Here is a 22,930-nt window from a genome sequence, read left to right as displayed (position 1 = left end):
ATCACAAGTAGGCAGAGAGGCAGACAGAGAGAAGGAAGCAGACTCCCCGCGGAGCAGAGAGCCCGACGCGGGGCTTGATCCCAGGACCCTGGGATCATGACCCGAGCTGAAGGCAGAGGCTTTAACACTCTTGAGCCACCCAGGCGCCCCTGCAAATGAGGATTAAGTAATTCTTTCTGTATTGCTTACCCATTTTAATTTCCTGTACTTTGCATACTAGAGGATAAGGCTTTGGTGGTGTGGTATTTTGAACAACCTTTAATTTCTTTAATATGCTGAAGCCGTAGTGATTTACTTATGTAAGTAAATTCTTTTCAGGGCACTTCTGAAATAATTTAGTTCTATTTTTTAAAGGTTACATTCATTAAATGATTATTTTAAGGCTGAATATATATACACATATATATGTATATATTTGGACTTTCTTTTTTAAATTTAACACTGAAATATTTGGAAATTCCATATAGACCATCAGATTAACCCAAAGTTATACTGGGTTTAATAATATAATTGACTTAATAACAGCTTACAGAAATACTATAAGGGTTGTAGAAACTCCTCAAACTATTAAACTAAGACACGTCTCTTATTTTCTAGGTGCAAACAGCTGCACAGCAAGTGGCAGAGGATAAATTTGTTTTTGACTTGCCTGATTATGAAAGTATCAACCACGTTGTGGTTTTTATGCTGGGAACAATTCCATTTCCTGAGGGAATGGGAGGATCTGTCTACTTTTCCTATCCTGATTCAAACGGAATGCCTGTATGGCAACTCCTAGGATTTGTCACAAATGGGAAACCAAGTGCCATCTTCAAAATTTCAGGTCTTAAATCTGGTAAGAAACAATATTAAAATGATTACATAATTTAGCTCTTTTCTTAATAGCGTACATAGGATGTAGCTCTTTTTTTTTTTTTTTAAACTTTCCATTGTTTTCCTGGTTTCTAAAGTGATACATTATTTAAAAAAAGTTCAGATGGTAAACTGATATAAACTGATAAACTTGAAAAGTAATAAGCAAAAGACCTCCTTGGCTTCTCACATTTCCACCCTCTGTCCGTGGAAAGAGCCATTTACTTTAGGGATTTTGTATACTTTTGTAAAGGGATTTTATTATGTGTTTTAACAAATAATAACAAGGAATCTTCTCAGAATTTGTAATATGCACATCTGTGTATTAGATAATCATATAAAGCAAATAGACTTGTATAGGAATTAAAATGAGAGCCTTTTTTTTTTTTAATGAAGATTTTTTTTTTAAAAATATTTTATTTATTTATTTGACAGAGATCACAGGTAGGCAGAGAGGCAGGCAGAGAGAGAGGGGGAAGCAGGCTCCCCGCTGAGCAGAGAGCCCGATGCGGGGCTCGATCCCAGAACCCTGAGATCACGACCTGAGCTGAAGGCAGAGGCTTTAACCCACTGAGCCACCCAGGCGCCCCTTAAATGAAGATTTTTTAACAGATTTGATTACCCCTCCACTGTTTTTGAACTCTTAGATTTGATTATCCCTCTGCTGTTTTTCTCTTGGTTGTATTGACAGTGCAGGCCTCAGACCTATAGGGGCATAATCCTTGCTTTGATACTTTGAAGTATTTTGTGGAGAAATGTGAGACAAAACTAGATAGATGGCCATTTACTGCCATTGAATCTCTGGTTCCCTTGAAAATCTACATGAAAACAGACATAATGTATCTACTATGAGGATTTAAAGATAACGATTAAGTTCTTGCTGGAGATAACTGATATGCTGATAAAGGAAGATAGTTTTGTAGACCACTAATTGGAAGGGTGAAAGGTCAGTGGATGTTTGTACAAGATGAATAGAAAGGGGAGCAACTAACTCAAGTTGGTTGAAGTTTCCTGGAGGAGGTGATACTGAGAGGCCTATTGAGCATTCTTTTCTAGGTGGAGGTGATATGTGTACAGTGAAGAAATTTTGAAATTTTGAAAGCATGGCCTGCATAGGATGGTGTAAGGGTAGGTTAGGCAGCCATGGATCAGGAAAAGCTTTCTGTGCCATACCGACTCATTTGAATTTAAGTTAGTGATTTTTAATGTACTTATCTGGGTGATTTCACAGACTTATTAGATGGTATTTTAAAAAAATAAGTGTAACGTAATGTAAATACTCAAAAGTTTTCATGTCCTCTAAAGCCCATCCATGTATTTATTCTTCCTCATAAAGAACTGCTCCTTTGGGTGTAGAGGAGCCAGTAAACAACAGTTTTGGGTAGTGGAGGTGATATGAACAAGTTTTTGATTTTAGCCTGAGAGCTGTGTGAAGAATGAACTGGAGCAGTTGCGGCTGGATGATGGACTGTTAAGCATTGTTACGTTATGTAGTTGGAATTCTAGAAGAAGAAACAGGAGAGAGCAGTATTTAAAGCTAAATTCTGTTTTGACTTGATGAGAAATACTAATCTCTAGATTTAAGAAGCAGGACAAATCCCTGTGGTCCTTATCAACATGGGATTCCATGAGGTAATTATCCCTAATCCCTCAGACAGTGTTTCTTTCTTTCTTTCTTTTTTTAAAGATTTAATTTATTCATTTGAGGGAGAGAAAATGAGGAAGAGAGAGCAAGCACAACTGGGGATAGAGCAGGGGGAGAGGGAGAAGATCCCCACTGAGCAGGGATCCTGACTCTGGGCTTGATCCTAGGACCCACATCATGACTTGAGCCAGATCATGACCTGATTGGAGGGCAGACAGCCAGCTGAGCCACCGGGTGCCCCACAACAGTGATTCTTAAAGCATGATTATGTGACCACCAGAATTAGCATTAGCATCCCCTGGGAACTTGTTAGAAATGCAGATTCATGGCAAGATGACAGACCTATTGGATCAGAAACTGTGGGTGGAGTCTAGTTCCTCAGGTGTTTTGCGTGCTCAAGTTTGAGAACCACTACCCTAGGGCATCCACTGCATGTAATGAATTAATGTCTCACACATTTAGTATGGAGTTGGTTTTGAATAATCTTTGGGAGAATTAAGAAAATCAGATCATGTTTTCTCTTTTATGTGACTGTGCCTAAAAATAAAAAACTAAGCAGTCTGTAAGCAGAAGGAATGTAAATGGACAATTCAATACATTCTAGTGAAAATTCTGGGCATTTAATGTAAAGAGGGAGTAATAAAGGAGCCAGAGAGAAAGACAACTCAATTATAACTTGATGGCAGTTATACCATGAGGATGGATAGAGGTCAAAACCAATAGATGAATATCTTCAAGGAAAAATAAAAGGTGATGGAGAAATAAATATATTTTGCAGATGGAGATGGGAGGTTTACTGCTCATAGACCATTACTGAAAGAACTACTGAAGGTAGTTATACTTTGTAAAAGGAAATTGAACCCAGGATATAGAAGAGCATGCAAGATGCAAAGTTAAAGAATTGGTAAACATGGGACACGTGGGTGGCTCAGTTGATGAAGCGTCTGCCTTTGGCTCAGGTCATGATGTCAGGGTTCTGGGATTGAGCTCCTCATTGAGGGGAGCCTGCCTCTTCCTCTCCACCTTCTTGTGCTGTCTCTCTCTTAAAAAAAAAGTCAACATGTATCCTAATCTGGCTACCTGCTTTATTAAAAAAAACAACAAATAAATGCACACAATAAATAACTTAAATGCATAAGAATGAAATATTGTACTAGAAAATATTGCATAATTCAGGAATGGTACTGCTCAGAGTTGAAGCTTTCTGAAGTCTTAGTATTTAGAAAGAGAATAGTGATACTGATACTTGCAGGTAATCTTAAAAGTTTAAGGAAGAGTTAAAAAAAAAAAAGGAAAAGTAAAGTCATAGTATATAGGCATAGTATATTAAAAATAAAATAAAATTGTGAAAATAACTTCAACTATATCCGTTATCAGGAGAGATGTAAACGGAATACACTTGGCAGAGAAAATTCCAGGATAGGATTTCTTTAAAAGGGAGCAAATGAGTAATTACATTGTTGCGTATGAGTAAGGGTCTAAAACATTTTAACACAAGCAACCAAAAAGTAGCTGTTATAGGTATATTAGTTTTAAGAAAATTTAGACTAAGACAAAAACATTAACAGGGATTGAGAAATTCATTTAGATAATCGATTGGGAAAACAAGTATTTCTGGGAAAAGATAAGTCATGAATTTGTGTGTATATATAACTTCAGACATATATTTAAAATTGACATTTAGGGGTGCCTGGGTGGCTCAGTGGGTTAAGCCGCTGCCTTCGGCTCAGGTCATGATCTCAGGGTCCTGGGATCGAGTCCCGCATCGGGCTTTCTGCTCAGCAGGGAGTCTGCTTCCTCCTCTCTCTCTCTCTCTGCCTGCCTCTCTGCCTACTTGTGATCTCTCTCTGTCAAATAAATAAATAAAATCTTTAAAAAAAAAATAAAATAAAATTGACATTTAGAATGATAAATGCTATTAATATTTTATTTACCTCTTGATAATACACTTAAGTAAATATTAGTAAAATGCAATTTGGATAAAAGAGTTAACAAGTTTGAGCCAATGGGCATTTAGAGAACCTGCACCTAATTATTAGATCATACACATTTTTAAAATTTTTAAAAATTTTTTTAATATTTTATTTATTTATTTGACAGACAGAGATCACAAGTAGGCAGAGAGGCAGGCAGGCAGAGAGAGAGGAGGAAGCAGGCTCCCCGCTGAGCAGAGAGCCCGATGTGGCGCTTGATCCCAGGACCCTGGGATCATGACCTGAGCCGAAGGCAGAGGCTTTAACCCACTGAGCCACCCAGGCGCCCCGATCATACACATTTTTTAAACATTTATTTTATTTTATTTTTTAAGATTTTTATTTATTTGACAGCGAGAGAGAGACAGCACACAAGCAGGGGAAGCAGCAGGCAGAGAGAGAAGCAAGGAACTGCTGAGCAGAAAACCTGATGTAGGACCTGATCCAGGACCCTGGGATCATGATCTGAGCTGAAGGCAGACGCTCAGCCAACTGAGCCACCCTGGCAGCCTAGATCATGTACATTTTTTTTTTTTTTTAAGATTTTTTATTTATTTATTTGACAGAGATCACAAGTAGGCAGAGAGGCAGGCAGAGAGAGAGGAGGGAAGCAGGCTCCCTGTTCAGCGGAGAGCCCAATGCGAGGCTCGATCCCAGGACCTGAAATCATGACCTGAGCCAAAGGCAGAGGTTTTACGCCACTGAGCCATACAGACGCCCCGATCATATACATTTTTTTTTTTTTTAAAGATTTTATTTATTTATTTGACAGAGAGAAATTACAAGTACACTGAGAGGCAGGCAGAGAGAGAGAGAGAAGGAAGCAGGCTCCCTGCTGAGCAGAGAGCCCGATGCGGGACTCGATCCCAGGACCCTGAGATCATGACCTGAGCCGAAGGCAGCAGCTTAACCCACTGAGCCACCCAGGCGCCCCGATCATATACATTTTTAAGTACACAGAACATTTATGAAATTTTGACCACATACCAAGTCATGAAGCAAGTTGTAGTAAATGGCAAATAATCAGTATGCAGCCTATGGTGCTGTGTAATTAAAAGTCAAAAGATAAAACGTTATTCTGTGTAGGAATCCTCCCTTCATCGTGTGTAGCTGTCAGGCCCAGATGGTTTAACAAAGTTTAGCTAAACTTCTATGAAACAAATTGTTCATATCTTATCTAAACTTACAGAGAGTAGAAGACGATTACCCAGATTATATTTCTAAACTGATAAAATCTTCGTATCAGAAAGGACAAGGACAATATAAGAGAAGAAAGTTGACCCATGCCAATTTTATTTATTTAGGATTTTTATATTGATGTACATAAAATAGTTACAAAGTAAATAGAACAAGGTATCTTATTTTTTATTAGTTTTCATTATACAAAATTCAAGTATATATAGAAGCAGGCCACATGGAATATTGAACCGTTCTCTATTCATCACTCAAAATGACCAACTCATGGATAGTGCTATTTTTTTAAAAACATTTTATTTCTCTCCTTAATTTTATTTATTTATTACTTTTTAAAAGATTTTCTTAGGGAGAGAGAGAGAGAAAGCACATTGGGGAGGGGCAGAGGGAGAGGAAGAAGCAGGGAGCCTGATGGGGAGGCTCCATCCCAGGACTCTGAGATTATGACCTGAGCCAAAGGCAGAGGCTTAATTGACTGAGCCGCCCAGGCACCCCTATTTATTTATTTTAGAGAGAGGGAGCATATGCACAAGCAGGGGAGGGGCAGAGAGAGAATCCCAAGAAACTTTGAGCTATTGTGGAGCTCAAGGCAGGGCTCACGACCCTGAGATCATGACCTCAGCTAAAGTGAAGAGTTGGACAGTTAACGGACTGAGTGACCCAGGCATGCCAGTTTTACTTCTCTTATATTCCTACTCACTTCTCCCATCTTGTATTATTTGGAAACAGATTCCAGAATCATAACATGTAATTCATAAATACCATAGTGTCTTTAAAAGACAAGGCCTTTTTTTAAAAAGATGTTATTTATTTATTTATTTATTTATTTATTTAACAGACAGAGATCACAAGTAGGCAGAGAGGCAGGCAGAGAGAGAGGGGGAAGCAGGCTCCCCGCTGAGCAGAGAGCCAGATGTGGGGCTCGATCCCAGGACCCTGAGATCATGACCTGAGCCGAAGGCAGAGGCTTTAACCCACTGAGCCACCCAGGCAACCCTTTCTGCTTTTTAAACATAACTGTAAGGTTGTTATCACATCAAAAAGCAAACAATAATTCCTTAGTAGGGAATTGAATGTCTGATTAGTGTTCAGATTTCCATTAACCTGAATTTTTTGTTTATATATTTTAAAGTTGTAAGTACTTTCAGTCAGCATTGCAACTGATTGATGTCTCAAGTTATCTTTCATAAAAATTAAAAGTATAGTGTATTCTCTGTTCTATTTCCAGTAAATTAGTTGGACTTTGAGATTTGGTCAGACTTCATTTGAGTTTATTTTGAAAAAAAAATTTTTTTGGTGGGATTATTATAGGTAATGGTATGTTCTTTGATCAGTAAATATATATATGTATATATTTGTCTCTTTTTGTGAAATTAGCAGCTATATATATACCATGCCTGTATTTGTTAATTCAGTAGGGGTTTGAATGATCACATTCTAATTGTTATTTCATTTATTAGCTATAAAGAGACTCTTGAATATACTATTGGTCACCCAGAGGTAGGGTCATAGGAAAGGCATGATAATGCTTGATTGTTCGTCTTCATATACCAAAATTCAGAAAAGAGTTGATTTCCTAACATTTGCCTAAAGTAGTAAGTTCTTTTTAAAGGATTATAAAATCTTGGAGATATGTCTGTGTATATTTGTTTACATTTGATGTGTTCTGACTATTTGTATACCCTCAGAATCCACTGGACCTAATTAAAAATTTATTTATTTATTTATTTAAAGGTTTTATTTATTTATTTATTTGACAGAGAGAGATCACAAGTAGGCAGAGAGGCAGGCAAGAGAGAGAGGAGGAAGCAGGCTCCCTGCTGAGCAGAGAGCCCGATGTGGGACTCGATCCCAGGACCCTGAGATCATGACCTGAGCCGAAGGCAGCGGCTTAACCCACTGAGCCACCCAGGCGCCCCTAATTAAAAAATTTTTAAAATAGATTTTATTTATTTATTTGAGACAGAGAGGGAGAACACAGTAAGAATGAGAGGGAGAAGCAGACTCCCCACTAATCAGAGAGACCCACATGAGACTCCATCCCAGAACCCTGGGATCAAGACTTGAGCTGAAGATAGACACTTAACTGACTGAGCCAACCCAGTGCCCCTAAGATTTTTCCAAATTTATTTTTATTTATTTTTTTAAAAATTTATTTATTTAACAGACAGAGATCACAAGTAGGCAGAGAGGCAGGCAGGGAGAGAGAGGGGGAAGCAGGCTCCCTGCCCAGCAGAGAGCCTGACACAGGGCTGGATCCCAGGACCCTGGGATCATGACCTGAGCCGAAGGCAGAGGCTCAACCCACTGAGCCACCCAGGCGCCCCTAAGAGTTTTTGTTTTTTTTTTAAAGATTTTATTTATTTTTATTTGACAGACAGAGATTACAAGTAGGCAGAGAGAGAGGGGAGGAAGCAGGCTCCCTGGTGAGCAAAGAGCCCGATGCGGGGCTCGATCCCAGGACCCTGGGATCATGACCTGAGCCGAAGGCAGCGGCTTAACCCACTGAGCCACCCAGGCGCCCCCTTAAGAGTTTTTTTTAAAGTAATCTCTACATCCAGTGTGGGGCTTAAACTTAGAATTCCAGCATCAAGTTGTATGCTGCACCTGCTGGGCTGCTCAGTGCCCCTAATATTAATTTTTCAATTTCTTTTTTAGGCAAATGCTGATAGTTTGTAATTTTTATCCTTTCTTAAGAATTCTTCTAAAGAACAGAAAATTTACTTTTTATTAACAGTTTTAATAATTTATTGAGATACAATTAACATACAATAAACTGCAAATATTTAAAAGGTGCAGTTTGATGAATTATATATATGTATACCCACCTGTGAAACTCCATACTGAAGATAATGAACTTATCACCCCTTAAGTTTCCTAGAGTTCCGTTGTAATCCTTCCTGTTGTCTCCTCTCCTACCCTAGGCAACTACTGATCCAGTTTGTTTCACTAAAAAATAGTTTGTGTTTCTGGAGTTTTATATAAATGAAAACATACAGTGTGCTTTTTTGCCTAGCTTCTTTCATTCAGCTGCGTTATTATTTTTAGAATCATCATGTTCAGTAGGGCTTGTCTCATAGAATCATCATGTAGTACTTATCAGTAGTTCATTCCTTTATATTTCTGGGTAGTATTCCATTGTATGAACGTACCACTGTTTGTTCATCCATTTACCTATTGATGGATATTTGGATTGTGTAGGGGTTTTTATTCATAAAAATAAAACTGATGTGTAAACATTTTTTTTTTTTTAAAGATTTTATTTATTTATTTGACATAGAGAGCGAGATCACAAGTAGGCAGAGGCAGGCAGAGAGAGAGAGGGAAGCAGGCTCCCTGCCAAGCAGAGAGCCTGATGTGGGGCTCGATCCAGGGACCCTGGGATCATGACCTGAGCCGAAGGCAGAGGCTTTAACCCACTGAGCCACCCAGGCGCCCCGTGTGTAAACATTTCTATGCAAGTCTTAGTGTGGACACATTCCCCCACCTTCTCTTGGGTAGGAGTGGAATGGCTGGATCATATGGTACTTGTATGTTGAACTTTTTTAAAAAATGACAAACTTACATTTGTCAGTCTTATTTTCCAATATGGATGTTCCATTTTACATTCAACCAGCTGTGTTAGAAAGTTCTAGTTTCTCCACATCCTTGCTAATGCTTAGTTTGGTCAGTTTTATGCATTCTAATAGGTGTGTAGAGGTATACACTGTGTTTTAAATTTGCATTTCCCAGGGCGCCTGGGTGGCTCAGTGGGTTAAGCCGCTGCCTTCGGCTCAGGTCATGATCTCGGGGTCTTGGGATCGAGTCCCGCATCGGGCTCTGTGCTCAGCAGGGAGCCTGCTTTCTCCCCCCCCCCCCCCCCGCCTGCCTCTCCATCTACTTGTGATCTCTCTCTGTCAAATAAATAAATAAAATCTTTAAAAAAAAAAAAATTTGCATTTCCCTAGTGACTAAGGATGTTGAGCATTTTTTTCATGTGGTTATTTGCATATCTATATGTTCCTTATTGAAATGTCTGTTTTAAGTCTTTTGTCTTTTTTTTTTTTACTGGGTTTCATTATTTTTTTTTTTAAAGATTTTATTTTTATTTATTTGACAGAGATTACAAGTAGGCAAAGAGGCAGACAGAGAGAGAGGAAGGGAAGCAGGCTCCCCACTGAGCAGAGAGCCCGATGCGGGGCTCGATCCCAGGACCCTGGGATCATGACCTGAACTGAAGGCAGAGGCTTTAACCCACTGAGCCACCCAGGTGCCCCAGCTGGGTTTCATTATTGAGTTGTGAGAGTTCTGTATTTATTCTTGATACAAGTTCTTTATCAGATATGTTATTTGAAAATGTTTTTTCCCAGTCTTTGACTAGTATTTTCTCTAACAGTATCTTTGATAGAGCAGAAGTTTTTTAATTTTGATAAAGTCGACAGTTTTTCAATTTATTCTTTTATGGATTATGCTTTTGGTACTAAGCCTAAGAAATCTTTGCCTAATCCAAGGTCAGCAAGGTTTTCTCTTCCTTTTTAGTGTCAGATTTTATGCTTCTATCTGAGATCCAGTTTGAATTAATTTTGTATTTAGTGCAAGGTTCAGATTGGAGTTTAGTTTTTTGTTTTCAAATGGATAGCCAGCTGTTCTAAAACCATTTGTTGAAAAGACAAAGCAATGGCATATTTTTCTGCATCTATTATCAAGCATGGTCACTTTGGTATTCATTTGGGGGCTCCCAAAGTACTCCATTTTAAAATATAAACAGATATAAATGAATATTTATATATTGATTAAAAAAGATGGAAATAGATCCTAATTTTTTTTTAAACAATAAATTACTAGTTTGAAGACACGCTAGAAGATAAGATGGGTGCTGGTAAATATTTAGCAATATAGGAAGAGGAGCAGCTAATTGAGGGGAAGAGAGGTGATATTTTTGGTTTGGATTTGAGGAGCCTCTGGGCATGATAGCAGTGCCTCAAATACAAAGTGGTAGGTTTTGTTTGTATAGCAATAGGCTAGTAGCCAGCTAACTGTTAACTGTTTGCATAGTTGTCGAGTGCAGGTTTATTTTGTACGCAGACTCTTAGGCATTGATTAAGGTAAATTTTAGCCACCAGCCAGTAGACCAGGACACATTGCTTATTTTGGGGACATACCAATTATTTTACCAATTTAATGCCCACATTTTTCTCTCTTCTCTTTGCCCCAATTTTGCCAACATACTGTGTTTTGTTTTTTTTTTTTTCATTTGTGACCATCACTATATTCCTTGCAGGACATGGTTTTGGGAATAGTGAAGAGTGATTTCTTCTGTCCTTTTCACATTGCCTTTGGCTTTCTTTTCCCTTTTATCTTGTGATACCCAGTAGGTTGGAGCTTGGGATGAGATTGGCATTTGGGGTCATAAGAACCCAGATATTTCCTTAATGTGTTATTTCATTGAATTTGGAGGATATTAAGCTGTCCAAAATGGGTTAATCCAATTGCTGCAACTGGAACAATAATAACTCAATGAGATATGTTTTCTGTTGGGTAGAGTTAGGTAAAATAGTCTAAAACTCAATCCCAGAGTAATACCTGATTCAGTACAAGAAAATGGATATATTTCCATTATGATAATAAGATTAGTTCTGTATTCTCCTGCCTTTTTAAAAAATAAATGATTTGTTATCATTTCCATTATAACATGACTATTGATAATTTTATCCATTAAAACATTTTCAAGGCAGTATTTATGATGGGTAAAGCACAATGTTTTATTAAAGAAAAATAAAGCAGCTTAAAATGTTTAGAGACTTAGTACATATCAGCATTAAGCAAATGATAAAATGTTAAATGTTCTGGTTGTTTTTTTAGTACTAAGTTTGGAAAAGCACTTTTTGGATGTCTGAAGTATCAGAATTCTTATTTCTTTAATTACTATTCTTTTAAATTAGCATATAATGTATTATTTGATTCACGGGTACAGTCTGTGATACATCAGTCTTACAAAATACCCAGAGCTCATCACTACGCATACCCGCCAATGTCTGTCACCCAGCTACCCCATCCCTCTCACCCCCTCCACTCCAGCAACCCTCAGTTTGTTTCCTGAGATTATTAAGAGTCTCATATGGTTTGTCTCCTTCTCTTGTTTTGTCTTGTTTGATTTTTTCCTCTCTTCCCTTATGACCCTCTGCCTTGTTTCTTAAATTCCACATATCAGTGAGATCATATGGTAATTGTCTTTCTCTGATTGACTTATTTCACTTAGTGTAATACCTCTCGTTCCATCCACGTTGTTGCAGATGGCAAGATTTCATTTTTTGATGGCTGCATTATATTCCATTTTGTATGTATATATGTGTACACACACATACCCACTCATCCACCCACCTCTTCTTTATCCATTTATCTGTTGATGGACATCCGATGGACATCTGGGCTCTTTTCATATTTTGAAAAGCCATGAATTCTGTGTGCTGTAATCGTCTAGTGCTGGAGTTTTGCAGTTCTCATTGATCGGTATTTGATCTTGGCTGGATGTTCTTGCTCCTCTTCTGGGGAAGGGGCATGTTGGGTTGATTCTCAAATGTCTTTGCTCCTGGTGAAATTGCACTGCCCTTGCCAGGGGTCAGGCTAAGTGTTCTGCTCGGGTTTGCTCTATGTTCCTTCTGTTACCTGAAGGCTTTCCTGAGCGGATTTAGAGGATGAGAATGAAATTGGTGGCCTCCCAGTCTCTGTCCCGGAGCTAATAGCTTGGGGTCCCACTCTGCAGTGTGCCCTCACAGGAAAGCAGTCAATCACTCTGGTCTCTGTGGTCTCCGCCCACACTTTGTGCTCACCCAGCCTGTGACTGAGTGTTTCTCTCAGACCCAGGACCCAGTTTGGAGTCTCTAAACCCAGCAGATTCTTGTGCATACCCACTCTATTCCTCCTGGGAGAAGAAGGGGAGTCTTTGCGGTTTTGCTGCTTGCTGGGTCCCTGCTCGAAGAGCAGTGGTCGGACTGCTGCGGGTCACAGTTTTTGGCAATCCCGTGCTGAGAGCCCACTCCTCAGCTCACTCTTCACAGCCAGCGTCCCTGCTCTGATGCCTGGGAGTTCTGTGGCACTCAGGCACTCCCAGTCTTCCTGTGACCCTGAGTGTTCTGAGACCACAGCGTCCCAGCGAAGGTTCTCCCCCCCCCCCCCCAGCTTCGCAGTCTGTCTTCCTGTATATTGCCTTGGATTCACTTTTCTGTACTTCCTACCTTGTGGAATGTGGTTGCTTTTCTGTTCATAGAGTTGCAGCTGTTCTTTTCTTCAGTCTCTGTTTGAGTTCGCAGGTGTTCAGAATGGTTTGATAAGCTGTCTAGCTGAATTCCTGGAACCAGATAAAATCAAGGTCTCCCACTCCTTTGCCATCTTGGACTCTTGTCAGTCCTAAAGTATTAGAATTCTTACTTTATATATATAAATGTTAATATTAGAGAATAGTGTAATATTAAAGTATAAGAATAGGTTGACTTTTAATGGGTGTATATTTTTGAAACTTTGAGATGCCCTTTCAAGCCTAAGGATGTAAGTTTCACTATGTTGGGCAAACCTAGCTAAGGAGCACTTGAGGGTGGGAGAGCGACTTGTTTTTTTTTTTTTTTTTAAAGATTTTATTTATTTATTTGACAGAGATCACAAGCAGGCAGAGAGGCAGGCAGAGAGAGAGAGAAGGAAGCAGGCTCCCTGCTGAGCAGAGAGTCCGATGCGCGGGGCTCGATCCCAGGACCCTGGGATCATGACCTGAGCCGAAGGCAGCGGCTTAACCCACTGAGCCACCCAGGCGCCCCTGGTGAATACATTTTTAAGCTGATGCTGGAACAATCTGGGGATGATGGTTAACAATTAGGATAGGACTAAACTTGAAAATAAAGGGTTTGGTATTAAGAAACAAAAAGATTCTTCCTTTTCTTTCTTCCTCCTTTCAGTCCTACAGAAATCCTGAAAAAAAAAACCACAGGCTTAGGAGATAAAAGTTGGTGGTTGAAGAATTGGAGAATTTAAGAAGTTTATTTAAATGAGTCTATTAAAATTTTGTCTTCAGGTCCTATCCTTGGTCTTCATAACATGGAAGAGATATTTAACCAAACAATTAGTAAAAATTATGAAATACTGGGAGTTCTGTGTAAGGAGATTCTTCTCTTTAGTAAGAAGCATATGTCCATTCAAATTAACACAAAGGAATATTAACAAAATTAAAACTTATTTTATGGAACTTATATTAAAAGTGGGTAGCTATAGATACTAAAGGTCTTTTGCTATACCATGATTTTTTTTTTTTTTAAAGATTTTATTTATTTGACAGATGACAAACAGACAGAGGCGGGGGGGCGGGAGAAGCAGCCTCCCCACTGAGCAGGGAACCCAGTACCGGGCTCGATCTCAGGACCCTGGGATCATGACCTGAGCTGAAGGCAGAGGCTTAACCCACTGAGCCACCCAGGCACGCCTATACCATGATTTTTTTCCCTATTTCCGTATATCGCTTTGCGGGTTCAATGAACTATTGGCTATATATGTGCAATATAAACTTAAAAGCATTTCCTAGTGTTATTTTTTCTATTATTGTTCCTTTTTGGTACCTCCTTCCATCTCTTTAATCATGATCTTGCCCCCCATCCCACCAGCAACACTGACTGAATAAAATATTTCAGACTGTGAACAGAAGTTCCCTGGTGAACAGAAACCAAACACTGTAAATCAAACCAAAGCGTAACATCAAATGAAGTAGTGTTCTAACTAATCTAGACTGTATACTCATCTTAGGGGTTGAATCAATCTTTGCCCCTTTCCCCTTCAAACTCTATATATGTCTAGGCCTAAGATAGCTGCTGCTTCTTTTGTTTTGCATTTCACACTGTGGCTCTCAATTCCTTTTTCAGGGACTGTCTTACATTATTTTTTTTTCTTTTTATTGAATACTGTACTAGTTTTAGGTGTACAACTTAGTGATTTGACAATTCTACACACTACTCAGTACTCTTCGTAAGTGCAGTCACCATACAATGTTACTACAACATTACTGACTATATTCCCTGTGCTGTACTTTTTACCTAGAAGCTTCTTATGGAAGCAGCCCAAGTGTCCATCAATAGATAAAGATGTGTGTGTGTACACACACACAATGGAGTAATGCTCAGCTATTTAAAAAAAAAAAAAAAAAAAAGGTCTTGCCATTTGCAACAACATGGATGAACCTAAAGTGTATTTTGCTAAGTGAAATAAGATTGAGAAAGACAAATACAATATGATTTCACTGGTGTGGAATCTTAAAGCACACAACTGAGCAAACAAAATGGTTTCTTAGATATAGAGAACAAACTGGTGGTTATCAGAGAGGAGGTGGGTGGAGTGATATGCAAAATGGATAAAAGGGATTAAGAGGTACATACTTCCAGTTATAAATTAGGTAGGTCATAGAGATGAAAAGTACAGGCTAGGGACTATATTGTCAATAATTCTATACCATAATTTTCAGCTTGTCTGTTTACATTGTAAAAGCTTGGGAAATCAACCGGCAGTTATTTTAGGCATTTCTATTAAATGAATTACAGAAAAGTACCTGCTTATGTAGTTTAGACCTTGTTGTTTATCCCATTCTCAACTAATTACTGAAAATCGACTTCACTCTTAGCAGAGTGTCAAAGTCAATGATGATTGTGTGTGTGCGCGTGCGTGTGCATCTGTGAATATTACGATCACTCCAAGATAGTATTCAAAGGGAACAGATTAGTAAACTGAGATAATTTTAAAATGGCTTTGTGGAAGGTTAGTCTGCAGTATGTATTTGAAGTATGAATAGATTTGGATGGGCTGGCAGTGGGAGGATGAGACTTGCATTTGAAAATGATCAGAGTCATAAAGGTAATGTGTATTGTGTCTCTAAATGGCAGTGAGGAGGCAGACTTTTAAGGGCAGCGTGATAAGCTCCTATTTGAGAGCTATGAGGGGTAAGGTTTTAAAAGTTAAATGGAGCTGTTGTGTGGTGGTTAAAATTTTTTCCTGGTAGGCAAGTGTTTGAGCAAGAGAGTGATACTATTTAAAATGATGTTTTAGGAAAATTATTGTCCAGAGTGGCTTGGAGAATCTGTTAAGATTAGAGCCGGAGAATCCAGTTAGGAAGATTTTATAATGATTGAAGGATAAAGGAAAGGGTAACATATACTGAATACTGAATATCTGCTTGTGCAGTGCATTGTGCTAGGCTTTGATGGGTTTAAATAGCTGATACACATGAAAACCCAGAAGAAGGTGTTATTAATGTCTGGTATTTAAGAGGCTGGATTTCGGAGAAGTTACAGTATTTTGCTCAGAGAAGAGAGTCTGTTAACTTTTATGTGTTATGTGTAGATCAGCTTCTTTGAAACAGTTGAGTGTTGCATGGCAATACCGTTGTTTGTTTAATTCTCAGTTGATGGAAATATGGATTGTTTCCATTGTTTTAAATTGTTTTAGTACCGTTGCTACAATATATATTCTTACACATATCTTTTGTACATATTTTCTAGCACTGTATTTCTGTAGAAGAAACTCCCTAGAAGTGGAACTGAATTCCTGGATTAGAATGGCCTTTAAAACAAATGGGATAGGAGGCCTGGAGAAAGGGAACTGAATGTGGATAATGGATCATAATTTTCATGGCAGTTTTTAGAAAGTCATAATAAAGGTACAGTGTACTTGGTACTACATAAAAAAACGAAGGGAACATATCCTGGCCAAGTATAGTAACAGAGTAAGCCGTGGGGTATTAGAATGGAAGGCCCTAAAAATAATTTAATCTGGGGCGTCTAGGTGGCTTAATCAGTAAGCATCTGACTCTTGATCTCAGTTTAGGTCTTAATCTCGGGGTTGTGAATTCAGGCTCCTCATTGGGCTCCACACTGGGCATGGAGCCTGCTTAAAAAAAAAAAATTAATCTACTTACTTTTGCTGTTGAAAATTTTGAGATTTAGAAATTACATAATGTTTCTAAAACAGAGGAGGAATTAGGATCTAGATACTCAGGTTTTTGTTGTTTTTTTTTTTAAAGATTTTATTTATTTATTTGACAGAGAGAGAGCACAAGTAGGCAGAGAGGCAGGCAGAGAGAGAGAGGAGGAAGCAGGCTCCCGCTGAGCAGAGAGCCCGATGCTCGATCCCAGAACCCTGGGATCATGACCTAAGCTGAAGGCAGAGGCTTTAACCCACTAAGCCACCCAGGCGCCCTAGATACTCAGGTTTTTAGTTCACTATTCTAAGCAAAATTAAGTCCTTTCTTTTCCCAAAGTAAATTTAAGGAGAAAAATACAGTCAAATTTCCGTTGTCTTACGTGTATATATATAGTTCATATGCCTGTAACTACTGTTTTGTGCCGTTTTTATTTAATGTTATTCCATAATGGGTTTTGAAATTTTGATGTGTTCCAAAAGTATTAAGTATTTAGTTTTTCCTTCTTTTCCATTCTTTTTTCCCTACTAACCAAGTAAAGTGAGAAACAGACATATTCTGATCTTCAGATGAGCTGGACTGGTAACAAGATGAAATTTTTATGTTTCTTTAAAGGGATAAGGTGACATGAGTTAAAAGGCTCTCAGAAACACTGATGTAGAGGATATGGTTTTTTTGTTTTGTTTTGTTTTGTTTTAATGTGTTTTAAGTGATAGTATAGTAATATATTTTGTTGATAAGTTATGGTTTGATTATTTATTATTACTTTTTCCTTGTTGGACATTTTGGCCTTTTTTTTTTTTTTTCTTTTTTAAAGATTTTATTTATTTATTGGCCAGAGAGAGAGAGAGAGGGAGAGAGCACGAGCACGGGAAGGCCAAGTGGCGGCAGAGGCAGAGGGAGAAGCAGGCTACCTGCCGAGCAAGGAGCCCGATGTGGGACTCAATCCCAGGATGCTGGGATCAGGACCTGAGCCAAAGGCACCTGCTCAACCAACTGAGCCACTCAGGCGTCCCGGCTTTTTTTTTTTTCATAAGCCTCTGAACATCCTGTAAATTTTCAGTTGTTTTATTGCTAGTATATGGAAGTACAGCTGACTTTTTTAAAAGACTTTATTTATTTTATTTTATTTTATTTTTTTAAATTAGATTTTTTTTTTTTTTTAAGATTTTATTTATTTATTTGGCAGAGAGAGAGAGATCACAAGTAGGCAGAGAGGCAGGCAGAGAGCGAGGGGGAAGCAGGCTCTCTGCTGGGCAGAGAGCCAGATGTGGGGCTCGATTCCAGGACTCTGAGATCATGACCTGAGCTGAAGGCAGAGGTTTAACCCACTGAGCCACCCAGGCGCCCCTAAAAGACTTTATTGTTTAGAGCAGTTCTAGCTTTACAACAAAACTGAGAGGAAGGTACATCGATTTCCCATATAGATGTAGTCTACCCTATTTCAACATCATTCACCAGAATATTTTTTTTTTTTCTTTCAAAAACCAAGGATGAACTTACACAGACAAATCATAATCATCATAATCACTTAAGGTCCAGTTTACCTTAGGGTTCATTAGGGTGTATTACCTTAGTGTTGTACATTCTTTGGATTTGGATAAATGTTTCATGACCTGTATCTATAGTTATACTTTCATACATTTCACTGCCTTGAAAATCTGCTTATTCTTCTCTGCCATCTTACACTCCCCCTAACCCCCAATCTTGGGAAGCCACTGAATTTTTATTGTGTCTCTGATTTTGCCTTTTCCTCAGTGTCATGTAGTTGGCATCAGTATAGTATATAGCCTTTTCAGATTGGCTTCTTTCACTTAATAGCTCATTTCTTTGTAGTACTGAACGATACTCCATGGTCTGGATGTACCACAGTTTATTCATTTATCTACTGAGGGACATCTTGGTGCTTTCAATTTTCGGCAGTTACGAATAAAGCTGCTTTAAACATCCATGTGTAGGTTTTTATCTGCATTGAAGTTTCCATCTCTTTTCATGAATACCAAAGAACATGATTGCTGGATCTTATGGTAAGAGTGTGTTTAGTTTTGTAAGAGTCTGCTAAACTCTCTTCCAAAGTGGCTTTATGTGTTTACATTCCCACCAACAAGGAATGAGTTTCTGTTGCTCCTCATACTCAATAGCATTTCACGTTGTCACACAATTTTTTGTGCATTGACTTTGTATCCTGAAAGGGGAAGGAAAGGGTAACATATTAACTGTCTTGCTAAATTCCTTTATTCTAGTGCTGCCCAGGATTTTCTGTATAGATGATACCTTTGAAAAAGTTTTTATTTATTTCCTTCCAATTTTGACACCTTTTATTTCTTTTTATTGCCTTGCTGCATTGCCCAGGCCTTTATGTACCATGTTAAATACAGGCAGTAAAGAGTGCAACGAGACAAGAGAAAGAAATAAAAGGTAAAACAGTTGTACTCTCTTCTGTTTTATGAGTGTTTAAGATTGGTGAATTGGCTCTTAAAAATATAAAATACCCCTATCTTTAGTAATGCTATTCTCTTGAAGTCTATTTTGTCTAAAATTTATATAACTTTTCTGGCTTTCTCATGGTTAGTGTTCACATGCTTTATTTTTTCTACATTTTTTACTTCTTGACATACATCTGTGTGGCCCTTGTAAAGAGTATATAGTTAGATGCTGTTTTTTGTAAACTTGTTCTTATATTCTCTGCCTTTAAAATGAGATGCTTATAGGGCACCTGGGTGATTCAGTCATTAAGCATCTGTCTTCGGGTCAGGTCATGATCCCAGGGCCATGGGATCGAGCCCTGCATAGGGCTCCCTGCTCTACAAAGAGCCTGCTTCTCCCTCTCCCACTCCTCCTGCTTGTGTTCCCCTTCTCTTGCTGTTTCTGTCAAATAATAATAAATAAAATCTTTTAAAAAATGAGATGCTTAGTCTATTAATATTTAATGTTATAGATACACTAGGTTTAAATTTTTACCTTGCTCTTTGGAGTTTTCAGATTGGATATAGCCTTTTCAGATTAGCTTCTGAATCTGGAGTTTTTTTGGCCCCTTTTTTTTTTTTTTTAAATCCATATTTCTTATGTTGGTTTTTTACAAAGGTGTATTAGTTTCTTTCTTTTTAAAAGATTTTATTTATTTATTGTTGGGGGGGGGAGGTGAGAGAGCATGAGAGGCGGGGAAGAGCAGAAGAAGGAGAGACTCCCCACTGAGCAAGGAGCACTACATGGGCTTAGTCCCAGGACCCCAAGATCATGACCTGAGCTGAAGGCAGATGCATAACTGACTGAGCCACCCAGGTGCCCTGACGTGTATTATTTTCTTTGTGCTTCCTTTAAGGATTATGATATTGGTTGTTAACTTTTCACAGTGTACCATAAATTAATATTAACAAAGTAAACATCTATAATTTGACAACTATGAAACTGGATCTGGCCATTTTTATAGGGTTTTATCTCCCGTTTTCCTTGCTATATTGGTCTAATTAGTGAAATTCTGAATATAATGATAACCATATGGCAAAAATCACATTTTGGTGATTTTTTTTTTTTAAAGATTTTATTTATTTATTTGACAGAGATCACAAGTAGGCAGAGAGGCAGGCAGAGAGAGAGGAAGCAGGCTCCCTGCTGAGCAGAGAGCCTGATGTGGGGCTTGATCCAGGACTCTGGGATCATGACCCGAGCTGAAGCAGCGGCCCAACCCACTGAGCCACCCAGGCGCCCCTAATTTTTATGTTTTTGATGTATTAATTTTTATGTTTTTGATGTGTGTCCAGTTCATTGGAAATCCCATTTTCCACATATACTAAAGTATTTCTTTCTAGTTCTGTATTAATGTTGTCAGATTTTACAGTGCTTTTTAGAATTTTTTTCTTAAATTGTTTTCCTTGAATTCTGAAAGTGTAGTCTTTTTTTTTTTTTTTTTAAAGATTTTATTTATTTATTTGACAGAGATCACAAGTAGGCAGAGAGGCAGGCAGAGAGAGGAGGAAGCAGACTCCTTGCTGATTAGAGAGCCCGATGTGGGGCTCGATCCCAGGACCCTGAGATCATGACCTGAGCTGAAGGCAGAGGCTTTAACCCACTGAGCCACCCAGGCACCCCCTGAAAGCGTAGTCTTAATAGGATCCTTAAATTGTAAGATGACTAAGAAAACTCAGCATTCACATAATATGTGCTTGTGTCCATTTATAATGATTTAAACATCTGTTAAAACCTGTAACAAGTGTGAATAATGAGATGCCATGTAATGTTAACTTTAAGAAGTTTTGGTTCACAGTATTTAGGGAACATGAGTACAGTGTTTAAATAAAAGTTTAAAATTTTGATTCCAAATTTAGAAGGTGAAAGCAGTTTTTCTTACCAAAAATATGTAACTGAAAGAACTTGCATTCATATTTATGCACAGTTATATACATATGTCTGTCAAAGGTAAATACTTGTGGAGTTCATATCTATTTGAAGAGTTTTTTTAGCCACATCCACGTACTCTCATACACACAGAGTTCAACTTAAAACCTTCCTTTTCTCTGTAGGTTAACTATTTGTAAAGTGTTTCACGAAACAATGAGGAAATGGTTCAATGCCTCAGTCAGGGAGAGTTCCAGTGACATCTGCAGTGGAGAATTATATGGAGAATGGGAAACAGAAGAGGCCAAGATTGGAAGAGCAGGTGGGGGAGTAGGACATTAGGTCAGATATAATAAAAACTTACATGGAACTTGACAAGTACTTTTTATTGTGTTTGTAGCACTTTAACATGTGATTGTACTTAATAGAAGAATAAGAAATAGTTGTTCAAATCCCCTGTGGTCTAAAGAAGAGAGATCATATATTTATATGAATAAATAGAGTACTGAATGTAGTAGAACTTCATAGAATACTCTTGTTAGGGAAAAAGGTAATTCAATGTTTCAGGTCTTCAGAGTAAATTGGGCACCTTACGGTAGGGTTTTATCTTCTTTTTTTCCTTCTCCTCCTTTCTTTCTTTTCTTTCCTCTTTTTTTTTTCTTACCCTGGCCCTACTTTGAGGTATTGTTAGTTTGGAATGAAATTCTAGAAGTATCCCTATTCAAATATTAAAAAATGCTCTTTAAAACAACTATTTTGGGAAATAATTTTATTTACTTACTTAGAAATAATTTTAAAAATTAGAGAAAAATGACAAGAATAGTATGAAGAATTCTTAAATTCTCCCACATTCATCAGTTTTGCTACAGTTTATTTATTATTCTCCGAGATATATATATGAGCATGTGTGTGTGTGTGTGTGTATTTTTTCCTGAAACCTTGAGAATAAGTTGTAGACATTATGCTCCATGACTCCTAACTACATCAGAATATGTCTCCTTATACAAAGATATTCTCGTATATAATCATAGTATCATTATCAAATTCAGCAAACTTAGTATTAATATAATACTCTTGTCTAATATACAATATACATTAAAATGTTGCCAATTTTTTTAATAATGCCATTAGTAACAGGCATTATACCTCCATCTAGGATTGTGTTAGGATTGTGCATTACGTTTAATTGTCTTTAGTCTTTAAATCTGGCATAGTTCCTTAGCCTTTCTTTGTTATGACAGTGACATTAAAAATAACCATATAAAAAGGCTTAGCAGCCAAGAAGAATTTTTAAGAAACGTTAAAAATAGAGTTTCTTATAAATCATCATTTGAATTTCTCCTGTATACTTCTGCTCTTTTCTTTTTGGGCTTGCAGCCATATTTTAATGTCATCACTTCGGCTTTCTGTGCACATGACATATATAGTCTCCTCTAATTTCATGTAACTCAGTTGCCAGGAAGAAATTTTTACTCTAGTTTTTGTTTTAAAACTGGGTTGAGCTTGTCAAGGGAATTAGGAAGGACAAGAGTTCAAGATGCTACTCAGCCTATTCAAATGAAAATAGGGCTAGTGCGCCAGAGTGGGAGGGAACCATTTACTTCTGACATTTCTTGGCTTGCTTTCTTGAGTGGCTTATTTTGAAGTAAGTGATGCATAAAAATCAGTGAAGAGTTCATATCATGGAATTTGGTATAAACAGGTAGGATAATGAACTAGAATGAGCTTCAGCTTTAGAGCTTGATAGACTCATTTTGAATATCAGTTACTAGCTATGTAGTCTTTTTTTTTTTTTTTTTTAAGCTATGTAGTCTTGATTAAGTTACTTCACCTTGGGATTTCAGGTAAAACGGATTTCATACCTATAGTGCAGGTGTTTTTTGCAGCCGTTAGAAATAACAAATGCAAAATGTGTAAAAGTGCCTGGCATATAGTTTGTACTCAAGGATAGTTAGTATGTTTTTGTAAAATCATAGAAAGATCTAGGAAAGATATTATGAAGAAAAT

General features: G+C 37.8%; 1 protein-coding gene across 2 annotated transcripts in view; it reads left to right on the top strand.

Annotated features, from left to right (window-relative positions):
* HIKESHI (heat shock protein nuclear import factor hikeshi) overlaps positions 1-22,930 on the top strand; it is a 41,215-nt gene that overhangs the window by 3,801 nt on the left and 14,484 nt on the right. For both annotated transcript variants that reach the window (XM_032357210.1, XM_032357209.1), the window contains exon 2: positions 598-835. In XM_032357210.1, the coding sequence (XP_032213101.1) occupies positions 598-835 (238 nt within the window). The remainder of the gene's footprint in view (positions 1-597; positions 836-22,930) is intronic.

Source organism: Mustela erminea, chromosome 9 (genome assembly GCF_009829155.1).
Source record: "Mustela erminea isolate mMusErm1 chromosome 9, mMusErm1.Pri, whole genome shotgun sequence".
NCBI classification, from domain to species: Eukaryota; Metazoa; Chordata; class Mammalia; order Carnivora; family Mustelidae; genus Mustela; species Mustela erminea.
Note: the sequence above shows the minus strand (reverse complement) of the source record. Positions and strands in the feature narration are given on the sequence as shown.